The sequence below is a fragment of the Furipterus horrens genome, unplaced genomic scaffold, assembly GCF_987537825.1.
Source record: "Furipterus horrens unplaced genomic scaffold, mFurHor1.1.pri manual_scaffold_3, whole genome shotgun sequence".
NCBI lineage: Eukaryota > Metazoa > Chordata > Mammalia > Chiroptera > Furipteridae > Furipterus > Furipterus horrens.
Window position 1 is genome coordinate 48,619,757 of NW_028327173.1, and position 18,312 is coordinate 48,638,068.

The window sequence follows — 18,312 nt, forward strand, 5'->3', positions numbered from 1 at the left end:
CTCTTCTTGATCCTGGGTTTTTAGTGTATTTTCCAGTTTGGCAGATAAATAGAGATCAGCATTTGCAAGGTTTCACTTCCAACTCATGTGGTTCTATTTTCCAGTAAAATCACATATACTGACAGGCATTTCACTCCAGCCCACCCACTTGTTTCACCAGTGGCAGAAAGGTGGCATTTCCTCCCGGGCAGCATGGGGGGCCATCAGGGCTTCCTTCTGGTGTCGGGTGAAGTTATAAAGTAGAGGAATTGTCTGTATTACTTCCAGAACTTTTTTTCTCCACAGTACCTTTACAGTGACCCCATCAACAAAGCTGCGTGGCAGTTCCTGTACCCTTCTATATTTTGCTATGTATCAACGGGTAGTGACAGAAAAAAAAATGAACCTCTGCTAATAGGCATCTACCTACTGTTCTCCCAATACCTGCAACAGGTTCATGTAAATATGTTCTTTCTTTTGTCTTGGAAGCTTTTATAATATCTAGCACCATGCATTCTATTCATAAATACTTGGTGAATAAAAATTAATGAATGATGGTGGTTCTTTATAAACTCTTAGAGATTAAAAAAATAGACACTGTCTCTGTGCATGAAAAGCATATCGATTTTTGGAATAACATTAATGGTGGAAATAGGTACCATGACAAACCATTAGGGCTATGATTTTTAGATGATTTATGAGGTGAGACCCCAAAAAACAGAATTATCTTTGGGGGCATGGGCCCCTTGTAGTATAGGCTTCCCCTACTAGATGAATGTTCTAGAAACTCATCTGTGTCAGTGTACCAGATGGTTTTGTTGTGAGACGTTGCACTTGGCTTCAGTGAATTTTTTTGAAGACTCAACACGTTTGCCCATTTCATGATGGGTGATTTACAAGTGCATCTGCCCACACCGTGCGAGTGTTCAGCAATCTGTGACCAAAAACAGCAGGACCCTCGTGCCCCACCATTCCTATTCACCTGATCTCACCCCAAGTGACTTTTTGTTGTTTCCCCGGATGAAAAGTCTTGAAAAGGAAATGTTTTGCTGATGTGGAAGAAATGAAACAAAAAACAGCAGAAGCACTAAAAGCCATTAAAATTGACGAGTTCAAAAACTGTTTTTAAGCAGTGGAAAAAAATGTCTTGATAGGTGTATTGCATCAAATGGAGAGTACTTTGAGGGTGACTGAAGTTTAGACATGTAAGGATAAATGCACAATTTTTTATAAATAAATTTTGGTTCTTTTGGGTCCCCCCTGCCCCCCTTGTATAATTTCGGACCTCCTAAAATCATTTATTCTTCCAATTCATAAGATCTGCTTGTTTTGGCCACATTTTCTTTATCACATACTTATTCCTAACAATCAGAAAGAGTTCTTAAGATATGATTCCAAATATCTTTAAGGCTCCAATGTTATGTTTCAGTACTTCTTTTAGGACTCAATGAACAGTGTACATTTTTAAATCCCTTTCCTTACCAATTCTGCACCTGTACTCAGAAAGCTAAGTGTGGCTGGAGACAAACTCAAACTCACTGGCTGAAACTACTTTATATTCATGACCACTAATCTCAGCTGGGCCCAGAGAGCCAGCCACTAATCCCACTACCTTTCACTGGCCAAGTCACCCCCCTACTAAGCCAAATAATTATTTCATTATATTTTCTCTCATCTCTGGTCTCCAACATCGTTCATTCTCTACTGATGACATTTGTACACACATGCTCAGTCTTCTCGTCTATTATGTGGATGAACTACCATTGCCCTGAGGCCAAGTCTCCCCCTGTGTACTACACCTCCCCCTTCCTGCCCACTGGAGGACACTGCTCCAACAATGTTCCTCTCTTTCTTCTGCATCATCTTCTTTTCAATCTTTGCTGGATTGTTCCCTTCAGCTTTAAAACTGGCTATAGCATCTGGCCTCTCGAAAAATACAGCCCTCCCTTGGTCTCTCTCCTCTATTACCCTGTTTCTGTGCTCCTCTGTAGGGCACGATGCCTCAAAAAAGTTGTCTGTATTTTGTCTCTGCTTCCTCTCCTCTCATCCTTTTTAATCTAGTTTAGTCAAGTTTTTGCTGTCCACTGAAACAATGCCACTATGACTTCCCCATTGCCAAATACAATGGTTTATTCTTAGTCCTTAGCTTCCTTATCAAGAGTATTTACTATCAGGAGCATTTGACTTAGCTTTCCCTCCCTTCCTCCAGCATCAAGGACACCACCCCCTTTTGGTTCTCGTCCTACCTTCCTAGATGCTTTTTCTCAATCTCTTTGGCTGATTCCTTTTTGTTCCCAGTAAAGTAATACGCCCTCACAACACTATCCTAGGATCTCTTATTATCTTTAGGTTCTTACTTAAAAGATGTCACCCAAATTTATGGTGTAAAAACTCCCTAATTTATGTATCTTCATTCCAGACATCCCTTCTGAACTGCAGCTAACATATCTAACATCTTACTTGACATTTCCTCATAGAAATCCAAAGGGTAACTCAAAGCTAACATTTTCAAAGCAAACACTGTTTCCTCTCTCCAGACTTGCATTCCTCTTTTAAGTAAATGGCAACTCCATCCTCCACATTATTCAGGTCAAAATCATTGACCATCTCTTGGATTCTTCTTTACAAATGATTAACAAAATGTATTGGATCTATCTTTAAAACTGGACCTCTTTTTACTGCCTGTATAGCAATCCTGGTCCAAGACACATTATCTCTCATCTGAGTTAGTACAGGAACACCCTAACTGGTGCCCTGGCTGGGGGTCTCCTATAGGTCACTAGTTATTCACAAGAAGCCAGTGTAATCCATTTCATGTGCAGATCAGATCCTGTCTCTCCTCCACCCAAAATCTTCCATTTCACTCAGAAATCAAAACCAGGGTCCTTCAATGCCCCATGTGCCTTCTAAATCTCTCCCTTCTCCGTAACTCTTTGGTCTCTTCTCTAATCCCTTTCCATTTCCCTCACTCTACTGAACCTCCTTGGCCTCCTTACTGATTCTTTGAACCAGACAAGCAAGGTCCTGATTCAGGGCCTTGGCAGACTGCCTAGAATGTTCTTTCTACAAAGAGCTACAAGACTTGAGTTTACTGCTCTAACATCACCTTCTCAGATATGCCTTCTCCATCTCCTTAAAACAAAAAAAATTCCCCCACCCTTACTTCTGGCACTTCCTAACCCATTTTCGCTTTATTTTTCTTCTGAACATATATCACCACAGTACTATATATTTATTTGTTTCTGCCAGAGTGTATGCTCCATGAAGTTTAGGACTTTATCTGTTTTGTTCATTGTTGTTCATTTGTGTAATATTTTACCTTATAAGTGCATCTATTGCTTAGTATCATATGGTTTCTCTTTTTCTTCTTGACGTTTTGTCTAAGTAGTGCTTGGAACATAGTTGGATATTAAATAAATATTGTTCAGTGAGTGATTAAACAAACAAAAGATACTATTCACTATTATCCTAAATTGGCAGCACTTATTGAAAAGCTGTTAACTACAACTAGAGCTAGGTGCACAGGAAACGTCAGAAAAATAAATCATGCTGACTCCCTTGAACAAATAATCTGTCATGTATTAATTAGCACATGAAGAAAAGAAACAGAAATGAGAAATTCAAAAATTTTATAATGCATAGTTCTATATAAAAATAGTACTAACATACAGTCAGTCATTATTATTGAAATCTTCATCTAAAATAGTGCCTTGTGGTCTAGATGCTAATATGAGAGTAGACTTTAAAATAAAAATTAAATTATGTAGTAACTATGATTAATGTTGGTTTGAGAATACATTTTCATTGCAACTTATCATCTTAAAATATGTGGTAAAAAAATTAGCCACAAACCAATAAAAAATATGCATGTGGTTTTCTCAAACTAGAAAATACTCAAAGATGTCCTACTTACTACTTACACATAGTTGCCATTTTCTTATTTTCACATTTTAAATCTTTCTTAGCATGAGATTAGTGTACCTGATAACAAATTCTCTGCTAATTTGTTTATGTTCCAACTTATTTCAGAAAGAATATAAGACAACTTTGTAAACACTCGAATTTATTTACTTTTGACTCCCAGTAATACCACAAAAATTTAAATTTGTGGTTCATTTATTTTTTTAATGATTTTTATTGTATTTTTTCCATTACCACTTAGTCCCCTTATACCTCCCTCCCCCCAGCAATCACCACACTGTTGTCCACGTCCACGAGTCCTTTTCCCTTTTTGCTCAGTCCTTCCACCCCTTACTCTCCCTACTCCTTAGCTGTCACCCTGCTCTCTCTCTATGAGTCTGTCTCTGTTTTTCTTGTTTGTTCAGTTTGTTCATTAGAGTGAAATCATATGATATTTGTCTTTCTTGAGCTGGCTTTTTTCACTTAGCATAATGTTCTCCATAGCCAACCATACTGTCACAAAGGGTAAAACTTTCTTTTTTATTACAGCCAAGTGGTATTCCATTGTGTAAATGCCCCATAGTTGTTCTATCCAGTCATTTACTAATGGGCAGTTGGGCTGCTTCCATATCTTTAATATATATATATTTTATTAATTACTTTTATCTTCTAATTTTTCAATTAAAAATAACCCCATACATATTAAAACACTGTAAAAATTCTACATTTTACATATACCTGTTACCCAATTTCTCAGATGCTAAACATTTTACATAACCATTATACAATTATCAAAATTTGGAGTGTATTTTTCTTTTAATCTATTTACTGTTATTTAATTACCTTTAATCTTTATGTGTCTTTATATTTGAAGTAGAGTTCATTTTGATTCAGACTCATAATCTGTCTTTTAATTGGTACATTTTGACCATTGACATTCAAAGTGATTGATACAGTAAAGTAGTATCTACCATATTTGTTATCATTTTCTATTTGTTGCTTTTGTTCTTATTTCTGTCTTCCATTCTGCTTTGGCTTTATATGGTTTTAATTGAGCATTTTATATCATTTAGTTTTCTCACCTTTCTTAGCATATCAGTTATACTTTTTTAAAACATTTTTTTAGTGGTTGCTTTAGATTTTGTATTTCATATTTACAATTAATCAAAGTGTACCTTCAAGTAACACTATGTTACTTAATGAGCAGTGTGAGCACCTCATAATACTAAAGTAATTCTAATTCTTCCCTCTCATCCCTGGATTATTGTTTTCATTCATTTCACTTATATATAAGCATCCACAAGCATATATATGACATATACATAAGCATACTACTTCCATATCTTGGTGATTGTAAATAATGCTGCCATGAACATAGGGTGCTTATATTCTTTCAAATTAATGTTTTGGTTTCCCTCAAATATATTCGCAGAAGTGAGATCACTGGGTAAAAGGCAGGTCCATTTTTAATTTTTTGAGGTCTCTCCATAGTGCTTTCCACAGTGGCTGCACCAGTCTGCATTCCCAGCAACAGTGCAAAAGGGTTCCCCTTTCTCCACATCCTTGCCAGCACTTGTTTGTTGACTTGTTGATGATGACCATTCTGACAGGTGTGAGATGACATCTCATTGTGGTTTTAATTTGCATTTCTCTGATGATTAGTAATTTTGAGCATCTTTTCATTGATCTATTGGCCATTTAAACACTTGAATTTAATGGCATTATTTGACCCTAGATATAAGCAATATAAAATTTTACTTGTTGAAATATAGCAATTTTTAGAATTTCATTTTTATTCTTTTAAATGTGTAAAAGTCATGTCATAAGTACCTTTTCAGTCATAATAATTGTTTTTTAATATGTCCCTTATGTATGAAGACACCTGCTCCATGCTTTCTTATTTCATTTACTAATTTATCCCATTTATTCATTATAACAAAGATGTTATTTCTGTTTTACAGATGAGTAAACTGAAATACATAAGGATTAAGTAACGGGCTTTAAATCTCAGTTTATCAAGGGTCAGAGCTGAAATCTGAACCTAAGTTTGTCTTTAAACCCAAGCCCTCTGCTCTTCATCATCATGATGTGTTCTTTTGGTCCTCTCCTGGTGTTCATAGTGATCTCCTTGCTGGTGAGAGGAAAGAGGCAGCGCCAGAAAACATGCACTGAGAGTTAAAAACCTGAGGTGAACTAGACAGAGTCGCTGCTGCCACCTGCATGCTAAATAGCCCCTTTACCCCGTCCCCACCTGCCTACCTCTGTCAGCCTTAGAGAGATTTCTTGATTGCCTGCTGAGGTTATCCTGCTCTGGTAGTGGTAAGAAGTTTAAGAAATAGAATGTAATTTATATATTATTTTGATTTGTAAATGCATGTATTACTTGGTAGTATAAGGCTGGTTCCCCCTTTCCTCCTTGGAGTTTTGTGTCTTAGCAAGCATACCATTCTGGATTCCAACAAATCTAAGTGACTGGTAAGCTATAAACCTGGCTGGGAGATGGTGGGGCTCGAGGAATTCAGGAGTTGCTGTATTGACACATAATAGTAACGGCACCTGAAGAGGAACCCTAAGGATGAAAAGCCAGTGATTTTATAACTTTCTTCCCCACAAAGCCTATCAAGTCAGTTCCCCAGGACAGAGAGCAGCTGATTAGATTAGGTAAAGAAATCAAGTGGTGCTTGCGTTGGCAGCACAAATACTATCATTGGAATAGTGCAGAGAAGATGGATATGACCCCTGAACAAGGGTGACATACAAATTTAAGAAGCATTCTATTAATTAAATATAAGAATCTAGGGTACTTATCTTTTCACCATTGCTCAAATTCCAAGGTTATTTCCCTTCTAAATTAAATTTGTGGGTCTAATTTAGAGTATCAAGTTAGGTTTCACAATACAATACAATTAACTTAAGAATCTACAAGTACTACACCAAACAGATAAGGAATACAGAGATAGAACTAGACCATGGCCACTGCTACCAAAACAGGAAGGAAAGATAAAATAAGAAAACAATATTTTTTTTTTTAAATGCTACTCTTCCTTTGGCTGTCTCTTAAGGATGATGGAGAGAAAATTATTAAAAATGGCAAACTTAGGATATAAGACAGCATGCTGTAGACAATAATGGAATAACTGGCAAGAAATGCTGATTTTCACAGGAAGATAATCTAGTTGGAAATGTGCTATAGTTCTGGTCTTAGACATTCAAATACAGCTCCCAGTGAGAGTGCAGATATGTGGTAGCCATACAGGTGGAAGAGAGACTGAAGCCAGGACAGTGCATGAGTCGAGGGAATGAACTAAGGGAAAAGGCAAGTGCCAAAGGCTGACCCTCAATGCGGAGGGGTAAGAGAAAAAGGGAGGGGAACCCAGGTGGGAGGTTGGAGGAGGGATGATGTCACCAAGCAGGTGTGAAAAAGAGATATAGGAGCTCTCACCCAGAAGACAGGACAGAGTCTGGTAGCCAAGGGAAGTGAGAATTTTAAGTAACTATGAGAGACAGAGGCTAAAAAGAGGATTCAGAAGACTTCGCCTTAGAAAGGATGCCATTTTAGAAAAGGAGTTTTATGGGAAAACTGAAGTCAGACATCACAACAAAATGCTCAAAACACAGGTAGAAATGGTAACGTGGATATAGTATCCCAGGATGTAGAAAGTCTGACTGAGAAATTCAAAAAAGGGAAATAAAGGAGTTGACAGTTCAAGTGGTTCAGGAAATGTAAACTTAGTGAAGTCTAGTGAAAACATATTCATGTTATGAATGGATCTGATCATCGGTAATGGTGTCTAGGAGTCTGAGGGGGCCCTACGTTGACCTCTGCAGATTTCCCTCATGATCTCTAAACCATCTGAGAGGAACCACAAAGCCAGCTGGCAAAAATCAAAACATAACCATATTTGTAGTTTAATGAATTTTAAATATTTATTTAAACAATTGTAAATATTTATTTAAATAATTGTAAATATTTTATATTTACTACTGATGAAGCATGATAATGGAGTGTGTGGTTTTGGTATGTGGCAACAGTAAACTTCCTAATACTGATCCTCCTGGAATAAACAGATTTATTGCCCTTGTATCTAATCATAACCAGCACTAGAGAGCTGCCGGTCCCCATGTGGGAGACTCGCGTTTCTAAATCTTAGAGCATGTTGAAGGAGCAAACTAGAACAGGTCATCTCTCAAGAAAGAGGAAGGGACTGAGGTGCACATGCTCAGTTTTTCTTGAGTAGACTCACCTCCACTTTCGAGAGGGAAGAGAGAGCAAGGAGCAAGACAAGAGGCGGGGAGATTTAGTGACAATCACTCCTTACAGAAATCAAAAATGAGGGAAGAAACATTCCCCAGTACTTTCCTCTCCATGACCCCCAATGCCTACCCCCTTAAAATATTAGAGTAGACATTTTTAAAAGACTTAAAAGAAGGGTTCAAACTTTTTGTTCAAAGCTAATGTCAGTTAAAAACATTTTAAATTTTAGCCTTAACAAATAACATTTGAAATTTTACCAAGTTTAATTGGTGGGTTAGAGATCCTCAATTAATCAGTTGTAAAAACTTAGATAAATATAATTTGAAGTAATAATTTAATAGCTCTCTTTATCTCTCATTCCAAACTGGGTCTCTCTCCTCTAATTTCTCTTCAGCAGCAAAGGACTTCCTTTTCCTTCACCCAATCAGCCACCAGTTCTTGTCATTTCTACTTTCTTTTTTTTTTTTTTTTTCAGATTTAATGTGTTTTATTGATTAAAATATTACATTTGTGCCAATTTCCCTTCCCTCTGCTCCCCTCCACCCGGTGGCCCCCCTCCCTCCAGCTGTCCCCCCCTTTTAGATTATGTCCATTAGTTGTGCATACAGTTCCTCCCAACCTCTCTCCGTCTATTCCATTCCCTCCTACCATGATCCCCAATTCCTATATCATCTCCCTCCCTCTCCCCACTCCCCCTCCCTGTTGACCTCCCCCCACTATGCTTCCCGTACCCACAGTTCCTTTTCCACTCTCGTTGCCTGTTTCGTTTGCCTTTGTTTCATCTCCCTAGCTTCTGTTTTTTAAACCAGTCCCTTTAACATCTCATATAATAGTGGTTTGGATCTAATGAACTCTTTCAGTTTTATTTTGTCCTGGAAACACTTTCTCTGTCCTTCTATTCTGAATGACAATTTCGCTGGATAGAGTATTCGTGGTTGTAGGTTTTGGATTTTCATTACTTTGAATATTTCTTGCCAGTCCCTTCTTGCCTGTAGGGTTTCCCTTGAGAAGTCAGCTGATAGTCTAATTGGGACCCCTTTGTACATAATTCTTTTCTTCTCTCTTGCTGCTTTTAAGATTCTCTCTTTATCTTTAATTTTTGACATTTTGATTATAATGTGTCTTGGAGTGGTTCTCCCTGGGTCCAGTCTCTTGGGAACTCTCCTTGCTTCCTGGACCTGCAAGTCTATTCCCTTCCCCAAGTCTGGGAAGTTCTCCTTTATTATATTTTCACTCAATTTTTCAAGTTCTAGTTCATCTTCCTCATTCTCTGGCAAACCAATGATTCTTATGTTGGGCCTTTTATAGCTGTCCCAGAGGTTTCTGATCCTCTCATTGTTGCTTCCTATTTCCTCTCGTTGCATTGGTTGACTGCTTGTTCCTTCTCCATATTCCAGTTTGTTGAAATGAACTCTGGATTCCTCACCTTCTGTCTCGTATGTGGTTTTGTTCCTTTCGTTATGAAAGTTTTTCGCTTCTTTCATATCTTTTTCCTGCTCTTTTGTGAATTCTGTAAGCCACCTGATAACAATGGCCCAGAACTGAGCCTCTGACAGGTTTCTTATCTGTTCATCTGTCAGGTTCTCTATCTGCTGTCTGGTGAGTTGTGCCACCGGGATCTCTATATTTGTCTGCCACATTTTGACAGATGCGTTTTGTTTTCCTGGGCCGGCTGTCCGGGGCGGTGCCTGTGTACGCTTCACAAATTAGCGACCGGTGTCTGTCTGCGACCTATTTCGCAGCCCTGTGGTGCTTTCTGTGGGGGCGGGGGTCCAAGATGGATTCACACAGTTATTCAGCTAGGAGACCGGGATCCGTCCTCCCGCACCCCTGGGCCTCACTGTTCAAGGCGATGCTGCGGCTGCTTTCCCCAGCGCCGGAGTCGCGCACGCCAGGGGCTTGATTGGAGTCCCTCACGCCAGGGGCTTTTTCGCCGCCGCCTGCCGCTCCACAAACAGCTTTGCCTTCTTTAACTCTTACCTGCCCAAATGGCACCGCTGGTTTATAACTTCATGTGTTGGGCTTCCGTGTAGTTTTATTTTCTGGAATTTCTAGTTATCCTTTGTTTTGAAGTAGTTGTATTCCTCTCTAGTTGTAGAGGGAGACCTAGCGTGTCCGTCTAAGCCTCCATCTTGGCCGGAAGTCTGTCATTTCTACTTTCAAAGTCCATACATAGAAGGTCTTGTTGACCTGGTCTGCTCCACTTCAAGTTATTTCTTATACTTTCATGCTCCAGAGTATTGAACTTGTGGAACTTCCTCAAAAACGGCATGTTACTTCATTTATTTGCTTCAGAACATGCTGTTTCCTTGTTTTGGTTTTTGTTTTTTCTATCTGGAAGGTTAGTCTTCCCCTCCTCCATTCAGACCTCTACCCCATCACCACCCCTCATCCCATTCTTACCCTTATCCTACATCTGGCAGAAACATCTAACTCAAAGCCCTTGCACTGAACCCCTACAGATTGCTTCTTCCCAGAGGGTGCTCGTTTATTTCAAGCTATGTCCAGAGCCGACTTATTCAATAGGCACAGTAGGCACAGTGCCTACGGCCCACAATACTTTCAGGAGTTCATAACAATGTTTAATTTCATTTAAAATCATAAGGAAAAACTGAACTGTTCAATCAGAGAAAGTGTTTTAATGTGTGATATTAATATATTTGTCTTTACAGCAAGAGTTGTAAAACATTATAAAAACACAGGTATGTATATGTATAAATTAACATAAACACACACACACACACATACCATTTTTTTTCTTAATGGAAGGAGTTCATGAAGGCAAAATTGCTTAGGGCCCATGAAAGTCATACTGTGGCCCTAGATAGTCTTAAATTTCTTTTTTTTTTCTAATTATCAAAATAAAATCAATTTTGATCCATTTTTTTAGTAAATGTTGCATTCTGAAAGGAGGCTGAAAAGGTAACATCAAAAAAATGAGAAACAATTAATTCAAGCCAAATGTAATTAGTAATTATGATCTTTTTTTAAAGTTTAGAGACAGAAGAACAACAACAATATCTCACCTCAAATTATATTAACATCTCCACTGATTCATTACAAGGAGGCAAGAAGTATTTGGTTTGGGTCCAAGCTGCAAATGCACTAGGCATGGAGAAGTCAAAACAACTGCAAGTTCACCTGGATGATATAGGTAAAGAGTAAGAAATTCTACCATGTCCTTACAAAGAAACAACTAATTTGTGCTGACCTAGTTAAGTGAAATCTAGCTCTGAAAGTTCCTGTAGATCATGATAAAGGAACCTATAATGTCTACATGGGTGTATGTGTTTTAAAAATATTTATTGATAACTTTTTATGTTTAAGCATTGTTCTAAGGGCTAGGGGGAATAAGACAGACAAGGTACCTGCTGCCCTAAATATCTTACGATCTACCAGAGATGAAAAGAAATAAGAATTAGAATAAAATGTTATAAGTCTTATGTTGTGAGAAGTGCAGTATAATAAAGAATTCTTCTCTATGCACTATTGTGAAAATTATATTTTTATTTTGAAAAGTTTTATAAAATACATAGAAAACTGTGGATAATTATGTTGACATCTCTGTTTATCATCCAAATTTAATTAATGTTAACATTTTTTGCTACAGATATTTTTAGATCTTGCCTTTTTAACTCATTATATAGAATAAATACTTCTATGAATTTAATCTACAATAGCATTTTTAATAAATGTCTTTAACAGTCACTTATTGTTGGAGATTTAGACTGTTTTCAAATTTTCACCATTATAAACTATTGCCATAAACGACCTTTTGGCTCAAGTTTTGCTTGTAGTTGGTTTTCTCCTTAAGGTAATTCCAAGGAGTAAGTGGGCCTTTTACAACTACATCCCAGCCCTAAAGCCAGAGTTCAACCAAAGAGCACCAAGTGTGAATCAGCCTCTATGTGGAGATCCCAGTGCCCATTATTCCTGTTTTTATCACAGTAGTCTACCCTTATCTGTGGTTTTGCTTTATGTGATTTCAGTTATGCTTGGTCAACCATGGCTCAAAAATATTAAATGAAAACTTCAAGAAATAAACAATTCATGAGTTTTAAATAGTATGTCATTCTGAGTAGTGTGATGAAATCTCGAGCCATCCTGTTACAGTCTGCTGGGCTGTGAATCATCTTTTTGTCCAACGTATCCACCCACTAGGAATACACTACCATCCTTCTTGGTTATCAGATTGACTGTCACAGTATCACAGTGTTTGTATTCAAGTAACCCTTAATTTACTTAATAATGACCCCAAAGTGCAAGAGTAATAATGCTGGCAATCCAGATATGTCAAAGAGAAGCTGTAAAGTGTTTCCTTAAAGTGAAAAGGTGAGTATTATACAAAAAGATATGAAAAAGAAAGCACACATTCTCATGACTTTTATTGCAGTATACTATTATTGCTCTATTTTATTATTATTGTTGTCAATTTCTTACTGTGCCTAATTATAAATTAAACTATCAGAGGGGTGTATGTACAGGAAAAAAACATAGTATACATAGGGTTCGGTACTATCCCTGGTTTCAGGCATCGACTGGGGGTCTCAGAAACTATCTGCCACAGATAAAGGGGGGTTGCTGTCTGAAGGATGATTTCAGCAAGCTAACATTTATGCAGCACTTTCTTCAGTGCTAACTACTATTACATACACTATCTTACTTAACCCCCACAACAGCCTTATTTTGTAGAAGAGATTATATGTATACATGAGGAAACTGAGGTCAGGTTGCATTAAGAAATATGAGATTGCAAAGCTTGGGAGCTTCTAATTCCAACATCTTCAGCTCGATCCTCAGTTTTTATTTAAATGCACATTACAATGTGTCTGACAACTTCCCTGATGTCTAATGATTTAGGGGATGTGATAGCTTCTTTAGGGATACAACATAGATATTTTGGGGAGATCACTAGGGTCTTTGATTGGAATTAATATGTAAACTGCTGTCTTGACTAAACTCAGCTATCTCAACTGACAGGATTGCTCTAAAAATCCATCATTATGCTCTGAATATTAGATTTGAAAAAAACACTGCTGACTATGGTGATAAAAAATAATTCCATTTAAAAAAATTATTCTTTTTTACAATTTTTATTTATATATTTATTTATTTGTTTTGAGAGAGGGGAAGGGAGGGAGAAAGAGAAGGCGAGAAACATCAATGTGTGGTTGCCTCTCACGCGCCCCCAACTGGGAACCTGGCCTGCAACCCAGGCATGTGCGCTGGCTGGGAATTGAACCAGCGACCCTCCAGTTCACTGGCTGGCGCTCAATCCACTGAGCCACACCAGCCAGGGGCTCAATCCACTGAGCCACAACAACCAGGGCCCATTTTTATTGTATATTCTTGAAATTACAGTTCTCTTGACCATGACCTATGCATTTTTGTAAATTTACATTTTTAAAGTATATTTTATTGATAGTTACAGTTGTCCCAATTTTTTTTCCTTTTGCTCCCCTCTGCCCAGTATCCCCCTTCCCTCCAGTAATCCCACCCCCCTTAGTTCATGTCCATGGGTTGTGCATGTAAGTTCTTTGGCTTCACCCTTTCCTATATTATTCTTAACTCCCCCCTGTTTATTTTGTACCAACCCATTATGCTTCTTAATCCCTGCACCATTTCCCCATTTTTCCCCCTTCCCCCTCCCAGCTGATAGCCTTCCAAATGATCTCCATACCTATGATTCTGTTCCTATTCTGGTTTGCCTGGTTGGATTTTCTTTTTATTTTTTAGATTCAGTTGTTGATGGTTGTGAGTTCGTTGTCATTTTAACGTTCATAGTTTTAATCTTTTTCTTAAGTAAGTCCCTTTGACATTTCATATAATAATGGCTCGGTGATGATGAACTCCTTTAGCTTTACCTTGTCTGGAAAGCACTTCATCTGCCCTTCCATTCTAAATGATAGCTTTGCTGGATAGAGTAATCTTGGTTGTAGGTCCTTGTTTTTCATCATGTTGAATACTTCTTGCCAGTCCCTTCTTGCCTGCAAAGTTTCTTTTGAGAAATCAGCTAATAGTCTTATAGGCACCCCTTTGTAGGTAACTCTTTTCTCTTGCTGCTTTTAAGATTCTCTCTTTATCTTTCACCTTTGTCATTTTAATTATGATGTGTCTTGGTGTGGTCGTCTTGGGTCTAGCTTGTTTGGGACTCTCTGTGCTTCATGGACTTGAACGTCTATTTCCCTCCCCAAATTTGGGAAGTTTTCCTTCATTATTTTTCCACATAAGCTTTCGATTTCTTGCTCTTCCTCTTCTCCTTCTGGTACCCCTATGATTTGGATGTTGGCACATTTAAAGTTGTCCCAGAGGTTCCTAAGCCTCTTCTCATTTTTTTAAATTCTCATTTCTTCATTTTGTACTGGTCAACTGTTTTTTTCTTCCTTATGTTCCAAATAATTGACTTGAACCCAGGTTTCCTTCCCTTCACCATTGATCTTATGTGGAGTTTCCTTCGTTTCACTTAGCATAGCCTTCACTTCCTCCCTTATGCATTTGCCATCCTTGAGCATATCTGTCAAGCCTGGGAGCATCTTTATCACCAGTGTTTTGAACTCTACATCTATTAGGTGGCTATCTCCTCATCTTTTCGTTCTCCCATTGGAACCTTGATCCGATCCTTTTTTTGGGCCATACTTCTCTGTCTCCTCATCTTGGCAGGCTTCTGTGTTGGTTTGCCTCTGTGTCTTAAGCAGAGCTGTCACATCTGTTATACTGTAAGAGTCTACCTTGGGTTTGGCAGTACAGAGGGACGCATTTTACCACCTTGTGGCACTGTATGTGGGGGAGGGGTCTGAGTGGGAACAATTCCCCTTGCTCAGCACTCATCTCTTTCCCAGGCACTTCTCCCACTTTCCGTATGGCACTGGCGCCTCTCTAGCTGTTGCCCTGACCACTGTTCTTAGAGTGGGTGGGTCTGCAGACATTCTAGGACTGTGGGAGCCCTTTAAACAAGCAGACTCTGCTGAGAGACTAGCAGTTTCTGCCTCCGCCCCAACCTCCACTGGTCTGCACAGTCAGAAGCAAAGAGGCTTTATTTTCCCCAGCGCTGGAACCATGAGCTGCATGGTCTGGTCTGGTGCTGGGAGCACTCCCCAGGTATCCCTCCCTAATTTTTAAAATGTGTGACTGTGCTTTCTGCTGGCTTGCTGCTGCTGCCGCTGCTGCCACCACACCACATCCTCTCTTCCTGGCTCCACCCCTCCTACCTGTCTGGATGAGTATTTCTTCTTTATATTTTTGTTTGTCGGACTTCCATGCAGCTCAGTTTTCTGGAACTTCTGGTTGTTTCTAGTTTTGAGATAGCTGTATTCCTTCTTAGTTGTGAAGGGAGATGCACTGTCTAGGCATCCATCTTGGCCCTAAATTTACATTTTGAGGTAGGATGGGGTAATATACCCTTTTTTAATAACAGATTAACCTTGGTGGATTAATGGTGATTAAAGGCTACTATCTTTTTGGCAATATCATTTTTGGTAACTAAATTATTATTAGTAGTATTACTATTAGCATCATTGTGATATTATTGTGATTTTAATATTGTTGAATTGTGTTCCAGACAATAAGCACATCACACTAAATTCTGGAAACAATCACACATAGTATGTGTCTATTTTACAGATGAAAAAAGAGATGAAATAATTTGCTCAAGGTCCCATAGTTAGTAAGGACAGCCAGATTTCATCCCAGACTTGTCAACTTGCCATAGTCAATTACCATCCCACTTCCCATAAAAGGAAAATCTCATCTGGTCACCATCTGTAAATCTGACTTCTCACACTGTGAACAAGGGAGCCTCGTGTTCAGAGTTGTTATTTTTCCTCCCCTTCCTTTATCTTCCCTCTCTCCTCCTCCTTTCTCATTATCCCAATAATGTAACAGTGTAGGGGACTCCACACAACAAAGCTACCAGAATATTAATAGATGAGCCATTTTCATTTAGTAATGAAACATTTCAAGTTAGATAAATGAACTGTTCTATGAAACTGAGGACAGTGAACTCTCCTGTGAACAATTTCCACATAACAACTATGGGATTGGGCTTAAGTTAGAGAGGTTATGCTGAAAGGCAGGGCTGAGTTAATAATGCAGTAACATTATACCAAAATCACATGTGAGAGGAATGCTTCAACTTCTCTTGTAGAGAAATAAATTTGAACACAGAAAGTGCAGTATCTTCTGGCTGCCATTTTGAATATTAATTCCCCCAATTAAGGATTATGGGTAAATACATGTCATTGCAAAAATACCAAGAACAATAATCTGGCTCTTTATTGCAATATAAGTGGAAACTTCAAATATGGTATCTATGATGATACCTTGACAATTTGGGGGGAATCTATTTTTATAAAATAAATATTTCATGGCAGATAAAACTGAATGATATATTATTTATAGATAAATACATGAGGTAAAAATTGAAAAGAATAGAATTATTACCATAAACTTAAGGATAAAAGTTACCTCTGGTGGGAAAGGGAAAAGAGGTTTGGGAATGGTTGTTCAAGCACCAATCAATGTCTTTCAAAGGATCTAATTTAGTTCGTTTTCCAAATGGATGGTCAGTTATTTCATAATGTTTGTCATTTTCTTCTTATTATAAACATTGTCTTTTATGGTTTTATCATATACTTTTATATGTTAACTTCTCTTTTACAGTTGGGTTTGGATTTGACGGTTTTTTTAAAAATGTAAAATCTTATGGGAATGTTTGAAACCTAAGCAACAACAGCAAAAATTTAATATTTCAGTCTTGTGTAACAAACAATATGTTAAAGTACATGTTATATAACATATTTATTTGAAAAAATATAAACTCATTCAAACCTAAAGCCTTAGATCTCTACTGTATTGACATGCCCTGTGCTAAGACTCTATCTTAAATCTGACTTATTGTGATCTGCATTTTTCATAGGACTAAACAGAATTTTGGTTCCTTCCCAGAATATTTCTTTCTGCAAAAGAATGCTTATGCTGCTATACCAGTGGCAGACCAAATTCAGAGGCCAGAGACAGGAGAGGGTGAATAACTTATAGCATTGAGGGTGCCTGAGTGGTCCCGAGTGGTCTCAGAGCCCCCAAAGAGGTCCACTTCCCTGACTTTAGGATTCTCTGAATACTGATTCTTCTAACAAGAAGCTTATATTAGCTAAAGGAAATCAACTATGGGATTCAGATGATAAAAGTTCAGTACAGTAAGCTCTTTAGCCTACTTTTGCTACAACTACTTCTGTCCTGTGCTAGGGTTAGCTCAAGGAGTTTATTCTAAGACTGTGCTACTAGAGAGCAAATTTTTATATTTCTCTATATATTATATACCTGTGCATATACTTTTAGATAATAGTTAATAATAAAACAATAATTTTCCCAAAGAGTACTTTATAAGTTTAGAATAAATGAAAAGAAAATAAATTCATAGAAGATACTAAACTGTAAGGATGGTCATTAAAAATGCACATACAGGCTCTTGAGTTCTTTGTTAAATAATACATCTAGTAAAGTCATAGGTTTTTATTATTCTAAGCATGCATATAGGAGAATTTAAAAGTGTCAATGATTCTATTCTGTTTAGACAGAACAAACTTGTAAATATTTACCCAGTTTAGAAATATAGAGATTTCAGTTACACCCTTATTCCTAGTACAACAAAAGTACTAGTAAGATAACCAATCAGAATTTCTTTTCCATTTTGAAAGTTATTATCATAGAACAAAGCAATAATTGGTAAAGTCTTAAAGAGTATTGCGAGACTTGCTTTGTTCAAATCTACTTTCAAGTACAGATTAGTTTTGAATAATAAAACAAGTAGTAATAAATGTAAGGATTCATACAAATTTCCATATAACATAGTAGAATTTAAAAAAATTATTGTAAAAGGCTTAAATTTAACAATTTATCAAATCAATCTCTGAACTAAATTTAGGATGCAAAATATTATCTTTTCCTAAACAGATGCAGGAAAGAAGAGCTATCTCCTTTATTTCTATTTTATACTCTGTTAATAGGGTCATGCTCTGGAATCTCATTAGTTAGGATTATAAGGGTGTGGGGAGGTGGGGAGAAAGACAAGATTGTTAGAGTTCCTTTTAAAAGAAATGAAGAATGGGTTGAATAGAATTTTACTTAACAACAACAATTTTCTCCTACATAACAGAATAGAAAACCAGAAAAAAATCATT

General features: G+C 37.6%; 1 protein-coding gene and 1 non-coding gene across 2 annotated transcripts in view; both read left to right on the forward strand.

Annotated features, from left to right (window-relative positions):
• IL23R (interleukin 23 receptor) overlaps positions 1 to 18,312 on the forward strand; it is a 62,461-nt gene that overhangs the window by 10,008 nt on the left and 34,141 nt on the right. Inside the window, exon 4 of the mRNA XM_090268279.1 lies at positions 11,128 to 11,288. Within this exon, the coding sequence (XP_090124405.1) occupies positions 11,128 to 11,288 (161 nt within the window). The remainder of the gene's footprint in view (positions 1 to 11,127; positions 11,289 to 18,312) is intronic.
• Positions 6,557 to 6,663, forward strand: LOC150015059 (U6 spliceosomal RNA). The gene has a single exon (XR_016510220.1). It is a non-coding gene; the product is annotated as a U6 spliceosomal RNA (small nuclear RNA).